The sequence below is a fragment of the Thalia democratica genome, chromosome 8 (assembly GCF_965202585.1).
Source record: "Thalia democratica chromosome 8, ktThaDemo2.hap1.1, whole genome shotgun sequence".
Taxonomy (NCBI): Eukaryota; Metazoa; Chordata; class Thaliacea; order Salpida; family Salpidae; genus Thalia; species Thalia democratica.
In genome coordinates, this window is record NC_139172.1 from 48,341,215 (window position 1) to 48,358,900 (window position 17,686).

General features: G+C 25.7%; 1 protein-coding gene across 1 annotated transcript; it reads right to left on the reverse strand.

The window, feature by feature from the left end:
* Positions 1-15,108: 15,108 nt before the first annotated feature.
* LOC145843279 (cullin-3-like) lies at positions 15,109-17,145 on the reverse strand. Its single transcript, XM_082950743.1, has one exon. The coding sequence runs from the start codon at positions 17,143-17,145 to the stop codon at positions 15,109-15,111; it is 2,037 nt and encodes a 678-aa protein (XP_082806869.1).
* Positions 17,146-17,686: the final 541 nt, after the last annotated feature.

The window sequence follows — 17,686 nt, forward strand, 5'->3', positions numbered from 1 at the left end:
CAGTAGGCCAGACGTGAAAAAATTGGTTGTTGATTTGCCAGCACATTTAAATTTGATACGAGAAAACTTTTTTTTCCAAAAGACTTAATCTATGTTTTTTAGATAAATATATATCATTTATATGCACTTAAACTTTTAGATTTCCTATGTGACTGGGCATCTCATGGGCCGGATTCTTTTTAAGTCCTGTAAGTATTTTCATAATGGTGATTTTCTCTCTGTGTACCCTAAAGTAAGGGTTGAGCAATACAACTAAAATTATTAATGTGAAATCCTTAAAATGGCCCTCTACATCCAACCAGATATCTTAAAAATCTATTATAGAGATCACATAAGATTTTTTTTTTCTTTTTATCATCAAGTCCAGAATATGTGGTTTAGTTTCCTCAAGGTCACCTCTGGCTCATTTGCTCTTCACGCCTCCCTGTTGCCCTTATGCTGCTCATGATTCCCTAAATTTTTGTATTAGTCCTTAAGAAGGCAACTTGGTCTAATTTCAGAAACCCTGATCTAGAGCTAATCAACACAAACTTATATAGTTGGGTTTAATTAAAATTTTTTAGTAAATTGTTGTAACTATAGAAGTTTTTTAAAATGAAAAAATTAAAATATTTAATTATTCTCAGACTTTAATTTAAATGGAAAAATCATCTGCTACTACAAAAACAAATATTGTAGAAATATTCAGTAAACTAAATTATTACCTTTCCTTTTAGAAAACCACCTTCGGTTGAAAGCAATAAAAAAAAAATTAGAGAAATTAAAGTAAAAGCTTGTACTATACAGATATATTTATTCCTTACAGTTTTTTTGAGTCAAAATTTTCTAGTGACCTATCTTGACTATTTTTAATGTATTAATTAAAGTAATAAAGTTTTGCTAAAAGATTAACCAACCTTTTAATGTTATTTATAAACATAGTGTTATGAATTATACATTATTAAGCATTAATGTTTCAAATTTCCATTAAAAATATATTTAAAAACTATTAGGAATACGCAATCCTTTTGTTCTGCAGGCCAGACGCGAAAAAATTTGTTGTTGATTGGCCAGAACATTAAAAATTTTTTTAATACGAGAAATCAAATATTTTTTTATATTCAAAATACTTATTCTGTATATTTTTTTAGTCTTGTAAATATATTCAGAATGGTAATTTTCTTATTGCCCTAAAGTAAAGGTTGAGCAATACAACTAAATATATTAATATGAAAAACTTAAAAAAGGTATTGACCCCTACATCCAACAAGATATCTAAAAAATCTATTATAAAGACCACATAAGGTTTTTTTGCTCTTCATCATCAAGTCCAGAATATGTGGTTTAGATCAAAGTTATGTCCTCGTGGTCAACTTTGGCTCCGTTATATAGTCAAACTTATATAGTTGGGTTTAATTTAAATTTTTCAGTTAATTGTTGTAACTAATTGAATTTTTTAAACTGAAATGCTTAAATATTTAATTATTCTCAAACTTTAACTTAAATGGAAAAAACATCTGCCACTACAAAAACAAATATTGTAGAAAAATTCAGTTAAGTAAAACTTTAACTTACCTTTAAGAAAACCACTTCTGGTGGAAAGCAATAAAAAAAAAATAGAGAAAAACAAATTAAAGCTTGTACTATACAAATATATTTATTACTTGTAGTTTTTTTGAGTCAAACTTTTCTAGTTAACTTTCTTGACTGTTTTTAATGTATTAATTAAAGAAATAAAGTTTCGCAACAATATTAAACATTTTTTTAATGTTATATATAAACATAGTTTTCTAAACTATACATTATTAAGTCAGCAAATATTTTTAAACTTTCCATTATAAAAATATCTTAATTAAACCATTGTTGAAAAACAAACTTAACTTAAAATTTATGTTACCTTGATTCCGGAAGTAAATGAATATTGAAACAGTCCGGAAGTAAATTTAAACTCAGGCTAGTTTGTTCTCACTCTAGCTAGTTTTTTTTGACTTAAACAGTGGCAACCCAGCTAGTTTGATTTTTTTTTTTGAATTTTCGAGAATCTAAGGCTGCCTCAGGCAAGTTTAGATTTTTTATAAAAATACAGGCTAGTTTTAAGACTTTTTGAATGAGTTTGAGATGGTCCATTTTTCAATATTATGTGATTTTATAGTTAGTTTTGTTCAAGAACTTGATTTTAAATGATTTTAAATCGGTAAAGCTATAAGGGGTCCACTTTGATTTTTAAAAATTCATCTTATTTGATAGATTTTAATCTCAGCTACCAGATATTTTTAACAGATTAACAAAATTCAAAGTATTGTTCGAGATACAAGGGGTCAAAGCCGGCCAGCTCAATAGCTCCCTTATAGAAGGTACAAACTAAAAAAAGGGAAAAAAATCTATTTCATTAAAAATCTATCTCCTCTTACAGTTTTTAAGCAATCTAATTCAAATTTTAACAGCTTACTTTTTACTAAATTTTAAATCATTACAGTGTAGGAAATTTTTTATTTTGAAAAAAAGTTCTATTTTTTCAAAAAAAGTGTTTTTTTTTTTGAATTTTAGACCTTAAATTTGTAAATTTCAACTATTTGAAAATCAAACACTGAAAAGCTTTTAAACTGTGTAAGGAATGGTTTTTTGAAAATCTGAGTTACCTAGCTTAAAAAACCTAGGAGGAAATAGTTTTTAGATGAAATGAATATTTCTGGTTTTTTAGCTTGCGCCTTTCATTAGGTCCCTATGGAACTCTGCGGCTTTGACCGCTTATATCTCAAAACCTATTTTGAATTTTGTAAAGCTATAAAAAGCATCTGTTAGCTAAGATAGTATTCTATTAAATAAGATCAACTTGTAAAAAAAATGTTTGACCCCCCCTATAGCGTTAATTAAAAATATTACTTAAAATGTTCAACCTTGTGGCTAGCTGTTCTACTGATTATTAGCTTAAAGTAATTTTTTTTGGTCTTCGAAAACCTTATTCAGACTCAGGAAAGTTTATAATCACACAGGTTAGTTTTTTTGACTTAAAGAGTGGCAACCCTGATATTAGCTAAAATTAGGTGATATTCTGGTTGCCAAAAATTATGGAAAGTAAGTAAGTTGAGCAAAAAAGAAATTTTAGTGTTTTTTATTGTTCTTTCAATTTGAAGTTTTTTTTACTGTTCTTTCAATTTCAAGTTTTTCTTTTGTTCTTTCAATTTTAATAAAGTTTAAATGTAAATATTGTTCAGAAATTTAGCAAACATACCAGCTACTATTTTTAACTGTTAATCTTAACTAGACTTTAATAAAATATCATAAAGTTTCATATTATTTAATTAATTTAGCAGCACATTAATATTTATAGTCTCAATTTTTTTAAACTATAATTTTTCGAAATTAAAAAGTTTATAGTTAGATATAACACATAAAAGATAACTTTCACACAATTATCACATTTTGTTGATGATTTATACGAACTTGCTTATGGTACTTTATTTAGATTTATAATGATTTTGCTCATACTGTTGTAGTCTATCGTAATTAACTTGCTTAAGTATTAATGCATTTTTTATAAGCACTCCATGTGGCTTGTCCTTTTCTTTTGAAAACTTCTAAGCTTTCATCAAAATATTCCGAAATCTTATCTTTGATCGAAAAGGGCATCAAGTATGCAGCAAAAAACTTGATTCTGTCCTGTTCTGGACATTTGGCCCAACTTACGGCCGTGGAAAATATTTTAATAAAAGTTGTACAGCCGTTCCAAATTAGAGCTTTATCAAAAACTTCAGCTAACTGATTGTTTCTATTAATAAAAAAGTTTCTTAAAGAACTATAATTTCTTTTAGACCGTTCTGTCATTTTAAAATAATCTGACAACTCTTCTTTTGGCCAAAACCCAATAAAAACCTATACATCTTTATATTACTAGAAATACTTTCATTATACATTTATCACGAGGGTTTCTTACAAAGTCTAACCTTTTTAATATTTTACTTAGTCTTTACGTTTTAAGTGTGTCGCTAAAACTATTGAAAATATTTTGACTACTACTTTTGTACTAATCGTAAAAAGGTTCGCGGTTTTTCTAGCGCCGAACGTTTGTAATGTGGTGATCTAGACTGCTTTAATTTATCATTCAACTTTTTATTTTTGTTTTGCAAATTTTTTAATTCTTCTTCATTTTTAGCTGCTTAACTTCGCTCGATTTTCTAAATTGTTGTTAAATTCTGTTTGGTTGATAAAAATCAACATTATCTTCCATCATCTCTGCTTGATGAGAGTTATTAAAATTGTGATCGTCATTGTTGTTCATGTGCATTTTTTCTGTTGACTGCTTAAAGATTCCTAAATCAGAAGATACAAGGTTCTTAGGAACAATGCAAGGTCTCCACTTTAATCAAATAGATATATTAAAGACACTTGTTATGTTTATGTCTCAACTACGTGGTCTCCAGTAAATTATAAACTGACTACTATACTTACGAATAGATTACAGTAATAAGTTACAAAAATTATTTCTAAATTATGTATAAAACACACTTTGAATAAATGCAATTTGATTTATTTCAAATAGTAATTCTTAGTTCTGAAGAAAGAAACTATTAAATAACAAAAAAAAAAAAATCGATAAAAAGTATGATCAATCGTAAAGTTAAAAAAATACTAACATCAACACTGTGAGTTAGACGTTTTCTTGATTCTCGAAACTAGTTAATGAAACATCTTCAAAAAATTGTAACGATGTTCCAAGTTTCACTTGAAAACCGTTTTGTTTTTGAAAGAAAATTAATAGGCACTTCCAACTCTTGCCCGGGCAAGTCTGGTGTAACAAAAAGTGAGAAAAAGAATAAAGAGAATGGGAGCGCATTTCTATTTTATGGCGTAAAGAGAATAAGGAGAATGAGAGCGCATTTCTCTTTTATGAAACTGACTGACAATATTTTTTATGTTATGTTTTAGTCACAAGCTGATAGTCCAGACTGAGCCGTGTTGACAGAACCGCCAGGAGCTGCAGAGACTGTTTAAAAAGAAAGACACTTGATATTGGTATTTAGTTGTTTTATAAAGTTTTAGTATAAATATTTATAATTGTATTTGGTGGATTTAAAGATTGTTATTTAAAAAAGTTTTGTATTTCTCTTACTGTATATATTATAGCTCCTTTGATTTTCAACAAGTGATATACTTAAATAATTTTTTACAGTTTATAATATAAAGTATTTTTCCCATAAGTGACATACTTATATAGTTCTTGTATTTTTCAAACTTGATTTTGCGTTAAATATGATGTATTTCTCAAAATAATATAGAATTTTTTATAGTGGTTATTATACAGTATTTTAGTACATATTTAATAGTTCTTGTGATGTTTAAAATTGGTTTTGTGTTTATTGAAGTTCGTTTAGTAGAGAAACCCACTCAATTATTGTGCCTGGTTATTTATATCTAGTAATACTAAGTCTAGACTAAAATAATAGTTATGTCAAATTGCAATAGTGAAGTCACACTTAGATTAAGCCCTAAGCGTAAGCTTTCTAAGGTGAATGAACCTTTGGATGTTGGGTCACCAACGCCCATTGGTTTCAAAATTACAAACAAAATAAAAATTGAAGTTAAAGTTTTAACGTAAAAGTAAAAAATATGATAAGAGCGACTTGATTAGAATATAAGTTATTAAGCACGTTCTAGTAGATAGTACAACTACAGTTTAAGGTTTATTTGTGACATTATTTGTTTAATACTAAGTCATTATTGAATTTCGTTTACTATATTTCTAAAATTTTTTATAAAATAATAATTAAATAACACAGAAAAATACTTTTAAAGTATTTAAACTTTTTAAGTAGTTTGAACTGATACCTCAAAATTGATACACTAAGATATAAACTTATAAAATTAATTAAATTTTGTAGTTAAGTAATTTAATATGTAATTAAAGACATACAGTAATTAAAGTTATAAAAGAGGTTTTGTAAATAAAAAAATGTTAATTACGGTTATAACTTTGGTTAAAATAAAAATAGAACAAAAATATAACTAAATAAAATAATTTTTTGTTTAGTTATATATAACGAAAAAAGCAAATATTCATTTCGAACTTTGTTAATGCTTTTATTTTTAACTTTAAAAACGATATTTTAATTACATTTTAGGGTTTCTTACCTAATTATTTATTTTTTAATTTTTATAAAGAGCTGAACATTAAAGTAGGTGGTTGTAACAAATGTAAATATGTAGCAAATATTTTATGTTATGTATGTTACAAAACGTTTAAATTTAAATAAATTTGTTTTTATATTTCTACTTAGTGTAAGAAGTCTTTTTAATAATCAGTTTTGTATTTTTAGATAGCTAAACAGTGTTTAGAATAATATTTTTTACTGTTAGTTATAAGATAGTTTTCAATATAAACTGTAGTGTTTTTTGTAATAAACGTAGTAATAATTTAGATCTAGAGCGTGGGTCGGCAGCCATTTTTAACTCGCGGGCCAATTTTCTCAGAGAAAATTGCTCGCGGGCCGCGCTTTTTAGAAAAGAGTCGTCGAGGGCCGCAGTTATCTAAAAATATAGTAAGTAGTAGTAAAATACTATTTTAAACAAAAAATATAACGAAGTAAGCAGTAAAGTAGCACCTTTAAAAAGTTTTTATTAAACTAAGAGCGTAACTGTAAGTTTTTAATTCAAAACCGTTTATGTTTATGTTTTTAAAAAAGTATTTTTTCGGCTAAAATGTAGCTTAGAGGGCAGCATTTGAGGCCGCAGCTTGCCGACCCCTGATCTCGAGCAATGAACTAGCAAGTAGTAATTTGCTTTTTTCGTGTTTAATTTATAAAGGGAAGTGTCGTAACCTATTTTTTAAGCCACATTTCTTATTCAAAAAACTGTTGGTTTATTTTTTGTTTTTAAAGTTTTCTTAAACATAGATGGCTTAAAATAAAAATAGTTATTGATATTCTTCATGTATTTGATCTTAAAAAATTTTTTGGGCTAAACCAAAAATGTATGCATTAAAAAGTATTTTCATTAAAAGTTAACAACAATTTTTATAATAAATTTTAAAAAATAAAAATAACAACGAACACAACGAAAGTTTTTAAACTTTTTGTACTTATTTAAAAACACATAAAAATGTATTTTTTGATTGACAAAAAAAAACACTGTTATTTAGTTATTTATCCTACTGCTGTTTTAACTAGTAAAAAAACTCATGTATAGAATTAGAAAAACAAAATTATGTTTATAAACAACTAATGATTGAAAGAATCTTTGATATATTTTAAGTGTAGATATTGAAGTCTTTTAATTAAGTTTATGATCAGAGTTACTTCAAGAATTTTTATTAAATCAACTTGATTTTATTTCTGCATTTACTGTTTAAACATAAATTAAAATTAAAGTCAGATGGTGAATGTATAGTATTACTATGATAAAAATTAAGAAATTTTACAAACTTAATATAAAATCAGTATTAGTAGTTTTGATAATGAGCTCAATATCATTAGCTAATAATCAGTGAAAGCTATAAACTTGTTTATCTTTAGATCTATTTTTATCTTTTTTTCTTTATTTGTAAAGGCTATTAAAAATCATTTTAACAGAAAAAAAACTATGTTTTAAATCTGTGCAAGTTAGTGTAAATATTCTGTTTCAGAAACTACATTTAAAAGAAAACCTTTGTTGAGATTTTAACTTTATTTTTACTTTCATATAGAAAAGTTGTTGCACTGTTTCCATAAAACTGTGAGGTATTACGATATTATAAGTTGTACGATGATTTCTTATAGCCATTGTAGTTAAAATAAATGTATTGAATAAAATTACTTTAGAACGTCATTTAAACAGTAACCGAATTCATTTATAAAAATATATTTCCGAGCTTTCGGTTAAACGTCGCAAATTTATTTCAATTGTCTAGGTTATAAACATGTCATACATACACACCGCCAAAAGAAGCTTTATATAATTTCCAACAGCATTTAAAACATTAAAAGAGAAAAAAAACATAGTGAAATTGTTTTTAAATTTCAAAACATATATATATGAAGTTTGGTTTGAGATAGTTTATTATACAGTTTAAGATTAGTAACTTTTTAAACTTTAAATGTGTTTATTGAAGTGTCTAGAAAATCTATAAACTAACTTTAAATAACTTCTAAATTAAAAGTAGCTGACTTACTATACTTAGATTGTAAAACTTTGAGAACGTATCAAAAAAGTTAAATCTTTAAAAACTTTTATAAGAAATTCAACTGAAAATATAAGTTTAAATAACGTAAAGTACTGTTAGTAACTGTTGTACTGCAGTTTGTATTTAAAATTTTGTTACCGAAACTAAATCATTTTATTATATTTGCATAACCTGCAAACTTAGTACTTGTAGGAAATGATTTAAAACATAGCAAAACTTAATTTCTTCTCAAAATAAATTTGAAGACTGGGTTGTATTAAACTATTTTTTGACATGAATCTGAATTTGCAAGCATTTTATTTATACTTAATTATGTTTTCTATAATAGTAATGATTTCATAACATCTATTTTCTTCAACAAGTTTTATAAGTAATTTTGTATAAAATCGTTTATAACAGATTATGATAAAAAATTAATACTGTGTATTTATTTTCTTATAAGGTTTTATTTATGCTACTATTTGTGATAGAGCGAGCTGTTTAAATCTAAAGTATTATAATAATAATAATATAATAATAATATTTCCACCAGAGACGTGTAATAATTATTGTCTTTACTTAAAACTAAAACTAATTAGTTTTTTATTAGTTTTATATATAAATACAAAAAAAAGTTTGTTCTTAGAATTAATTTTCTCACTAAAACATTTAACAATATTCTATTAGTATACTTATCAAAAGCAAATAAAAAAAAAGGTCGGTTTACAAAAAGTTTTCTTCAATTTATTTTTTGTGAAAATAAGAAATAAGATATTGCAACAAAAACTTAATAAAAAATAACACTTGATAGAATTAAAGTGATTAGGTTTAAAGGTAAGTACGAACACCTCTGGCAATAAAAGTGTTCTCAACTTAATAACCTTTAAACTTTTATACCAAATATCACAAATAAACCAACAGATATTTTTGAAAGTAGCTTTATTTTTAAACTATATTTCCTTTATTTGAAGGCTTTTGTAAAAACCGTCCGCAGAATATTCGCTATGTCAAAAAAAAAAGCCAAACTTTTATCAAAAACAAGACAATTAAAATCTTGTGATTAAGACGTGTGAATAAAGTAAAATTAACTTTTCCTTAAATTATTTAAGTACATGCAGTATAAAACAAATACTTTTTTTTTTCCTTTACCAAAGTAAGTTTACACATGTTTCCTAAAACTTTTTGAAACATCGCTAAATTTTTTATTGGTTATTGTTATTAATTTTTGAACAGTTGTTTTGGGCAATTAATTTTGCAACAGTTTCTACAATTCGGGTAAGTTTCAAATTTTCACGAGTTTAAAAAATTGCACGAGGGGACTAAATTGCTCGAATACAAAACTATACGAAAAGATGATTTTGCACAAAAACTTTTTGCACGAATTGAATTTTTTATTTATTTTTAATTGTAAATTTATTATTAGTATGTTTTTGTTAATATATGTTTTTATTTATTTTATTTTAATAACACTGTTACAACTAACCCTTAGTTAGAGTTAGTTTTACTAAGAACTTGTGTTAATTTGATCAAGAATCATTAGAAAACTTACTAATCTTTATACATTTTTAATTTTTATTATTATATTAACTATATTCAAGCTGTAATTATTATTATTTTCATATACTTTCAGAGATTAAAGAAAGTATAACAAACTACATTTTTTTTAAAGTTTGACTGTTTGATACAAAAGCTATAGTCAATTTTAAAGATTAGTTTGAAAGTTTCATCAAAGTTAATAATAAAAAGATCATTATTTAAACTTCAGAGACTTTTGCTTAAAACTTAATTTTGAGTCTTTATAGTTTTTATAATATTTTATTATCATTTTTTATACAATTTAGCGTTAGTAGCACAAAATAAGTTTTTCTTTTAAAAGAAAAACTTGTGATAGATGTTGTCATTGATATAGTAAAAGTTAGATATCTAACTAGTTAATTTAATAATAGCACTTAAACTTTAGATAAACAGGAAAACAATCTGAAGTGTGCGAAATAAATAGTTTATTAAAATCTATAATGTTTTTAAAACTCGAAAGTTTTTGTATCTTCATGATAGTTTTTACAGCTAAAAAAGTTTTGTAACATGAAATATTGTGTTACAAATTTGAGTTTATTAAACTTAAAAAGTACAACGATGACATCATCAGTTTTTACCCACAACAATTAGATTTCAAAAACAATATATATTGTAATACTTTTGTAACATTTATGTAAGACAATATTGCTGCATATTTAAACGAGTTACAAAATTCGCCAAACTATTACTAAAAAAGAAAATTGTTAAAGTATATTATAATGATTGAGATAATTATGTTAAAATATTTTTTTTTTAAGAAATACTGTAAGGCAGTATTATTTTTTATCTTTTTTGACTAAATTTTCTGAAACCTTCTAAAAAGATTATAAGTTGTAAATTTGAATACTTTATGATTAAGTTAAAATACATAGAACATTTGTAACTAAATCACAACATTTACTTTGGTTTTTAGCCAGTTTGTCATACTTGCAACAGCATAAAATTAAAAATTTTAAATAGTAGTTTCTTGTTTGATATTAAGGAAACAAAAAGTAATTTTTTAATGTTTTAAAAATTAAAAATTTTATAAAGTCAATAACCTTGCTCTTAGAATTGTTTAAACCATTAAATGAATGTTTTATTTTTTTACTTTTAAACCTGCCATCGCTTAATTAGGAAATTAGAGTTTGGTTTAACAGTTATTTTAAAACAATACTTCAGCTTTCTGCATCTTTTTACATACAGTTTATAACAATTGAAAACAAACTATATAATATTTGCTTTAATTATTTATACAAGCATAGCTGTGGTGAATTTAATTTTTCAATCGCAACAGTGTTACTTGTAAATTAGAATACGTGCAACACAAAAGATAATACCTTCGAGTAAATTTTTGTTTTTGTATATTTTTGAATTGTGTAGGAGAACAAAACTAAAAAGTAAAAATAGTTTTGCATAAAAACACATTTTTTTTTCGTGATCTTTTCTAGTTTTGCTTACGAATTTGGTTCTAATAAGTGTGTATTAAAAGTATACTTAAAAATAAAATTTTTGTATTAGGTTTAAAATTTGTATATTTCTTTAAGTTCTTTGTTTAATATTTTTATACTATCAGATTAAACATTGTTTAAATATCTGAGATGTATGTTATGCAAACAAACTATAAATTGGGAATTTGAAATTCTTTTGTAATATTTACCAATTAAATCTGATAATTCAATCGTTGTGTAGCTTTACTATAATTTTATTTTAATATTATTAAATGTCATGTAAGTTGGATTTTTAGTTGAAAGTAAACTATAATTAAGTAAAAACTATAATTCAGTGTTTAACAAATATTAATAAGTATATCACCATGTTTAGGCCGTTAAAACTAAACAATTATTACTGAAGGTGGTTCAAAATAAAATTCTTAATGAAACTATTTTCAACAAATATAATTGGTTAGTTGTCAAAAGTATCATTAAAAAAATAAAACAATCTTATCTTAAATATATTATTATTAGATGTTCTTAACATTGCAATTTTAGTTTTTAAAAGTCACTCAAAGTAAATTACTTAAAAACTACTAAATGTATTTCTTTTATTTAACTATTAGTATCCTCGTTTAAAAATTTATTGAGACAAAAATTAAATTAGATTTCGAAGCTGTTTCTGTACTTAAAGTATGCTATTATTGTACTATATATTTTTGTAAACTTATTTTTAGTAGTTTAAAACAAATAAATTTTTAAAACTATTAAAAATAAGTTAGAACTGAACATAAGCTTAAAGCTTTAAAAGTGTTCTACATAAAAAATGGTTTTAATTTAATCTATTTGATTATTTATTACTAAATGAAATAGATCTTTTAAGATTTAAAAATGAATTTTTATATATTATATGTATTAAAAATAAATGTTGTTTTCTATTGTTCCTAGTATATTACTTAATTTTTTTGAATGGTAAATTTTCTTATAACTTATAAGATTTCGTCTTTTTGCTTAAAACTAGTAATTCAATAATAAAAATTTTAATTATTGTAATAATGGTGATCTGTTGTTGTTAAATCTTGTTTGTTGTGATTTGATCGTTTGAATAAAATTTAAAACGACAAAAGGCTAAGTTTTAAAACTGATAAAATCATTATTTATTAAAAACTACTAACGTTCATTAAAGTTTATTAACAGTAAGTTTGAACATCAATTTGGTTTCATTAAGCAGCTGAAATTTATAACGAGATACCAAACTTATATCTGCAGTAGCTTAAATGACTCACTCAAAGGTAAATTAAATAAAACCGCTTTATTTGTAAATAGATATTAAATTTGTTTTTAAGTCAAGCACTATATATAATTTGTTGTCAAAAAAATCGCACATACAAAACAAGATTTTTTTAAAACTAATCTTTAGTCGTATTAGGATATATTTTTAGGTATATAGTTCTATACTTTTTTTACGTAGTGGGTAGTGTGTGAATAACTTTTCGCGTCAATAGAAATAATATTCATTATTTATAAACTTTTAATTGACATGTAACAAAGTATTTGTTTTGTCCTGAACGAAGTTTAGTTTTAGGAGAATTATGTTTTTGCTTAATTTTTTCTTAATTGAAAACATATAAACAAATTCTAAAGAATACTGCTAATAACAATTTGTATGAAGTGTTTTATTAAAAAATGTAATGGCTTAACAAAATTATTTATAATGGTATAAGTTCTATATATTATTAGTTACTTTTAATATTTAATATTTAAGTTTTTATAGACAGTTTTGAAACAATTAATATTTTTACAGCTTTTGTTTAAACGAGCACTTGATATGTAACTAATACTTTAAAGTGTTAGATAATTAAAAAATAAATACTGTTTGAATCTGTCGAAGCAATATATTAAATACGATATGTTACTGTATAATAATACAACAAAAGTTGTCTGAAATAAATTATCACTGTAATTTGTTTTTGTGATAAAGTCATTAGTCAAAACTTATTTAGGATGAAATATTACTTACTAAATTTTCTCATTAACACTTAAACAAATTAAATGATAAGTGCTTAAAATTCTATAAAAACTTTATAAATTACAATTTATAAATTTGTTTTATAAGTAACTAGTTATTGGTATTTATAATAAAACAGTTTTAAATCTTAAACAAATCTTAATAAATATCTTACATTTATATTTTTTTTTATTTTACGGAGCAACAAAACATTTCTAAAAGATTTTTTTTAAACAAAAAACCATCTTATGACGTCATTTACAAAAACTCAAAATATATAAATTTAAAAAAAAAATTATAAACAAATCAATTACGCAATTTCAGAAAGTTGGTAATTAGTTGTATTTAAAGCGAGTTACCTACTCGTAAAATTATAATAAAATGACTTAAAATATCGGAAAAATTTATGACTAAGTTAAAGATAATATCGTAATTAAAATAAAATTATAAAATTGCAATAAACAAAAACTTGATAAGTATCTTGTAGTAGAGGTTAGGTTCATGTCCAGGGTTTTCAATGCTTTTTTTTAGCCTAAATTGTCAGGTTACAGGCTTTTCAGTTAACTAAGTTAAGTACCTACCCTGTTAACATAGGTGCAGTTTTTAAATAGAAAATTTATTTGGTAAAATTAACTTCAGTTTTTTTAAATGGTAGACTCAAGGAATAATTCTAGTAAAACAAAAATAAAAATCATAAGTTAGCTAAGCTTTAGGTAAACTTGAAAAAAAAAACACATAAAATAGAAAATCTTTATAAAATGATAACTCTTGCATAAACTTTAGAAATAAAAATATATGAGTTTTTTTATACTTTAAAAAAGGTTTATATAAAATTTTAAAATGTCACAATATTAATAACATAATTAATAAAACGAAACTAAAACACCTTGTGAGTATGATTTAATACAAAGAATTAACACAACTTTTTATTAAAAAAAAAAGTTATTATTTGTTTTTATTACGGAAGTTTATGCTAGAGTTTTTATTTTCTATATATATTTTCTAGGTGAAAAAAATGAACTGTTGTAAATATATCAGTAGATAAATAAACAAAATTTTATTAGAAAAAAATTAAAACTCTTACTTGACAGCAATTGTGTTGTTCACAAACTTTGTTGAAAAGGAAATTAAAACACACACTTGACCAGACATGTTAAAAAGCTCTGCTTTGTTTACTCAAGCGTGAAAATATTAACTTAAAACAAACCAAAAATAAAACACTTCATTGCTGAATTACCATAGTAACTGTTAGCATTTTAACATCTCTGCACTTGACTATATATACTATATCTATAGAATTTTCTAGAACTTTTATGAACAATATGGCTATATTTTCACCATTATTTTTTTAATCAGGGCCTAAAATTAAGGATTAACAAATTCTAAATTTAATACTAATTCTATTTTTATTAAAATTTGGTCGGATGTTGATCTTCAACCAGATTCCTATTAACATAAAATTTGAACCAATTTTAAAAAAAGTATTTATTCGAGGCTTTCTCTAGTTTGTGATTTTTCGTTTTGTAAAAGCAGGAGTTCAAATTCATGTAGTTTTGTTCAACAAAAGATACTTTAAATTATTACAATAATTATTTTTCATCTACATATAAGTACTATATTATAAATAAGCAGTTTAAATCTGATTAATGTAAGTTTAAAGAAATACACAAAACATTTTAGTATCATAAACTAATTTATTTGCACCTAAAAAACTTAGACATAAGAACAAGAAACGAGTTTCAAAAAAATAAAAAAATTACGTTTCAAAATCAAAATCTGCCTTTAAAAAGTTTAACATAGCCTTTAACAAAGCTTTAAGTAAAAGTGCTGCTAAATTTTTCAAATTATTTTACTTATATAAAGATGTTTTTTATTTTAGGAATTTTCATTTAACAAAAGGTAATCAAAAACTAGAACATATATCACTATTTATACATACTATGAACATGTATATTTTTAAATTTTTTAACCTATAACTAAAAACGCTGTTTCCGCCAAATTTAAGCTTTCGGAAGCATTTGGACGTAGATCCTGTCGGACTCATGATCCAAACCTTGGTTGACCGTGAAGCTGTCAGTGGGTGAGTAAGTATTACCAGAAGGATTCTTCAAAAGAATTTTGGATTTATCGGAGGTTAGAGAACGAAGTACTTCCGTTAAATCGTTTTCCGACAAATTAGTTTGGTTTAACATCTCTTCGAAAGTAAATTGATTTCTCTGATTGAAAAGCTCAATAACTGGTATCTGGTAATATGAGTACAATTGCAGAGTGTATGTCTTGACTGATAAGTCTAAACTTACTTCGGCTAAAAAGTTCTTGTTCAAAACTCTCAAAGTCTTGTACGTGTTCTCCTCCGCTCTATGATGGTAGAAATTTTGAAATCTTTCAAAGCTGTCTCTTACAACCGCAGGTATAAGATTTGCGTCAAGCCTTTTATAAGCAGGCCATGTGCGAGCGCTCACTACTCTGAAAGTCGAATTAACATCTCTGCGAGGATTTTCTTCTTTCCTGAAGGCTTTGTTCAACTTTCTGGACGCCTCGAAGTCTTTTATTATCTTGATCGGTTCTTTTGAGTCGTACGGGTGGCCGAATTCTTTCAACCAATCAACAATAATTTTGTCGTAAGCCATGTATGGAGATTTGGGCCTCACGAGTCTTTTGCACAAATACTTTTTAAACGCTGCGTTGAAATCAGGTTTTACTTCCTCGGTTATTTTTCTGTAAATGGTCTCGAAGTGATTTAAAACTGTTTCCATCTCTTTTTCTTCCTGACCTGAGTAAAATTTAATTTTTTTCATGTCAATATAAATACACAAGTGTTCACAGACTTTCTTGTTGGTGACAATTTTATTAAAGGTGCCGTCGACCACAAGCTTATACTCATGGTTGTCGGAAAAGGAGTTGGTCACAAGTCTATTACAAGTGTTCTTCAGCTCAACCAATCCGTTGACTTTCTTCGCGGCTTGTGATGGTATAGCCGTTTCTTCCAACAATTTTTCACCTGCTGCTAATTCATAACTTGCCAAACAGTCTTGCATGATTTTATGTCCACCTTTGACTCTTTTGAAAGTTGTGTACACACTCTTAAGCTTTTCTTCTGATTTTTCTTCGAACATTCTCGGAACTCCGCCGCATCCTACGCGATGAGCTATTGCTTGCAATTGGTCAGAAATGAGAATTTTCTGTAACACGCTTCTGGTCTTATCAGTAGTTTTTTCATTACCGTACGAACCTGTGCGTGCTTTTTCGTTTGCAATTAAAGTTTCGACCTCGACAACGTACTCGTGTGACGACATGTCAACAATGTTTTTACTTGCGACCCTTAAGTAGTATTCTTCTGCTTGCTCTAAGAAATTTTTTTCGAAAACTTCTTCGTAACACTCCATCTCGACTAGCATGTCACAAAGAGTCTTTATTTCGTCGCAATTAACTTCCATGCCAGCTCTGTGATTGTCAGTAGTTTGACTAAGAATTGTCTTCAACCTTTCTTTGATATCTATATTCAAAACGATTTCTTTTTTGAACCCTTTCAAGCCAATCTTTTTAATTCCGTCTTTTGGCACTTCGTCTTCTGGGACATCTTCAATCCAAAGCGTAAGATGCTTGAAAAGCTCTGAGAAATTGTCAATTGTTGTTTTGTAGGTGTTCCAGTGAAAAGCAAGTGTTTGGAGTAAGTTCTCATCTTGAACCGGTAGGAGTTTTGGCAAAACGTTTTCCACAAGATGTTTATGAACTTCTTCCACAAACATTTTGTACATCTCTTCAGCGTGTTGGTGGTGTGTGCAGTCGTACGAATTGTACCACATGTTTGTATCACCGTCGGTAAACTCGTTGTCTTCGAAATTTACCTTCAAATGATGTCTTGTTCCCAACCTCAAGTTTTTCATACAATCTTCGTGCCTGAAATCTTTGTACTTATTGAGTTCAGGATGCCAGTACTCAATGTTAAACTTTTTCAGGTCGCCTTCAACGAAAATAATTTCACCGAGCCTGTTGTCATCGCAACTCTTGTATTTATCGACAATTTGGTCTGCCATTTTTATTTACAACTAAGCTTTCTACAAAAAATTAAAAAAGTATTAAAAAATAGTTTAAAGTGTGTTCTAATACATGAACATTTAACTTAATTTAATTAATATATACTTGAATAAAATTCGTTAGTTTATAATGAAATCGACTTAGAAACTGTTAAAAAATCAATTGCTTTTGAAAAACAAGCAATTTAAATCACTTCTTCTATGAACATAAGCAAAAGGATTCGTCTTAAAGCACGTTTTTTTGATAAAGTTATGCTACTCATTATACATATAAAGTTTAATTTATACTTCAAGTTAAACAAAATACGAGAAGCTCAATAACCAAGCATCAAGATAAAATATACTTGAAATTTAAATTAAATTACAAACGAGATTAATAAAAACTGCTAAAGCAAATTTTTTTAATAAAAATATACTTTTCATTATAAATATAAAGTTTTATTCAGACCTTAAGTTAAACAAATTATGAGTTACCCCATAATCAAGTATCACAAAATATACTTGAAATTTAAATTAAATTACAAACGAGATTCATTCAAAC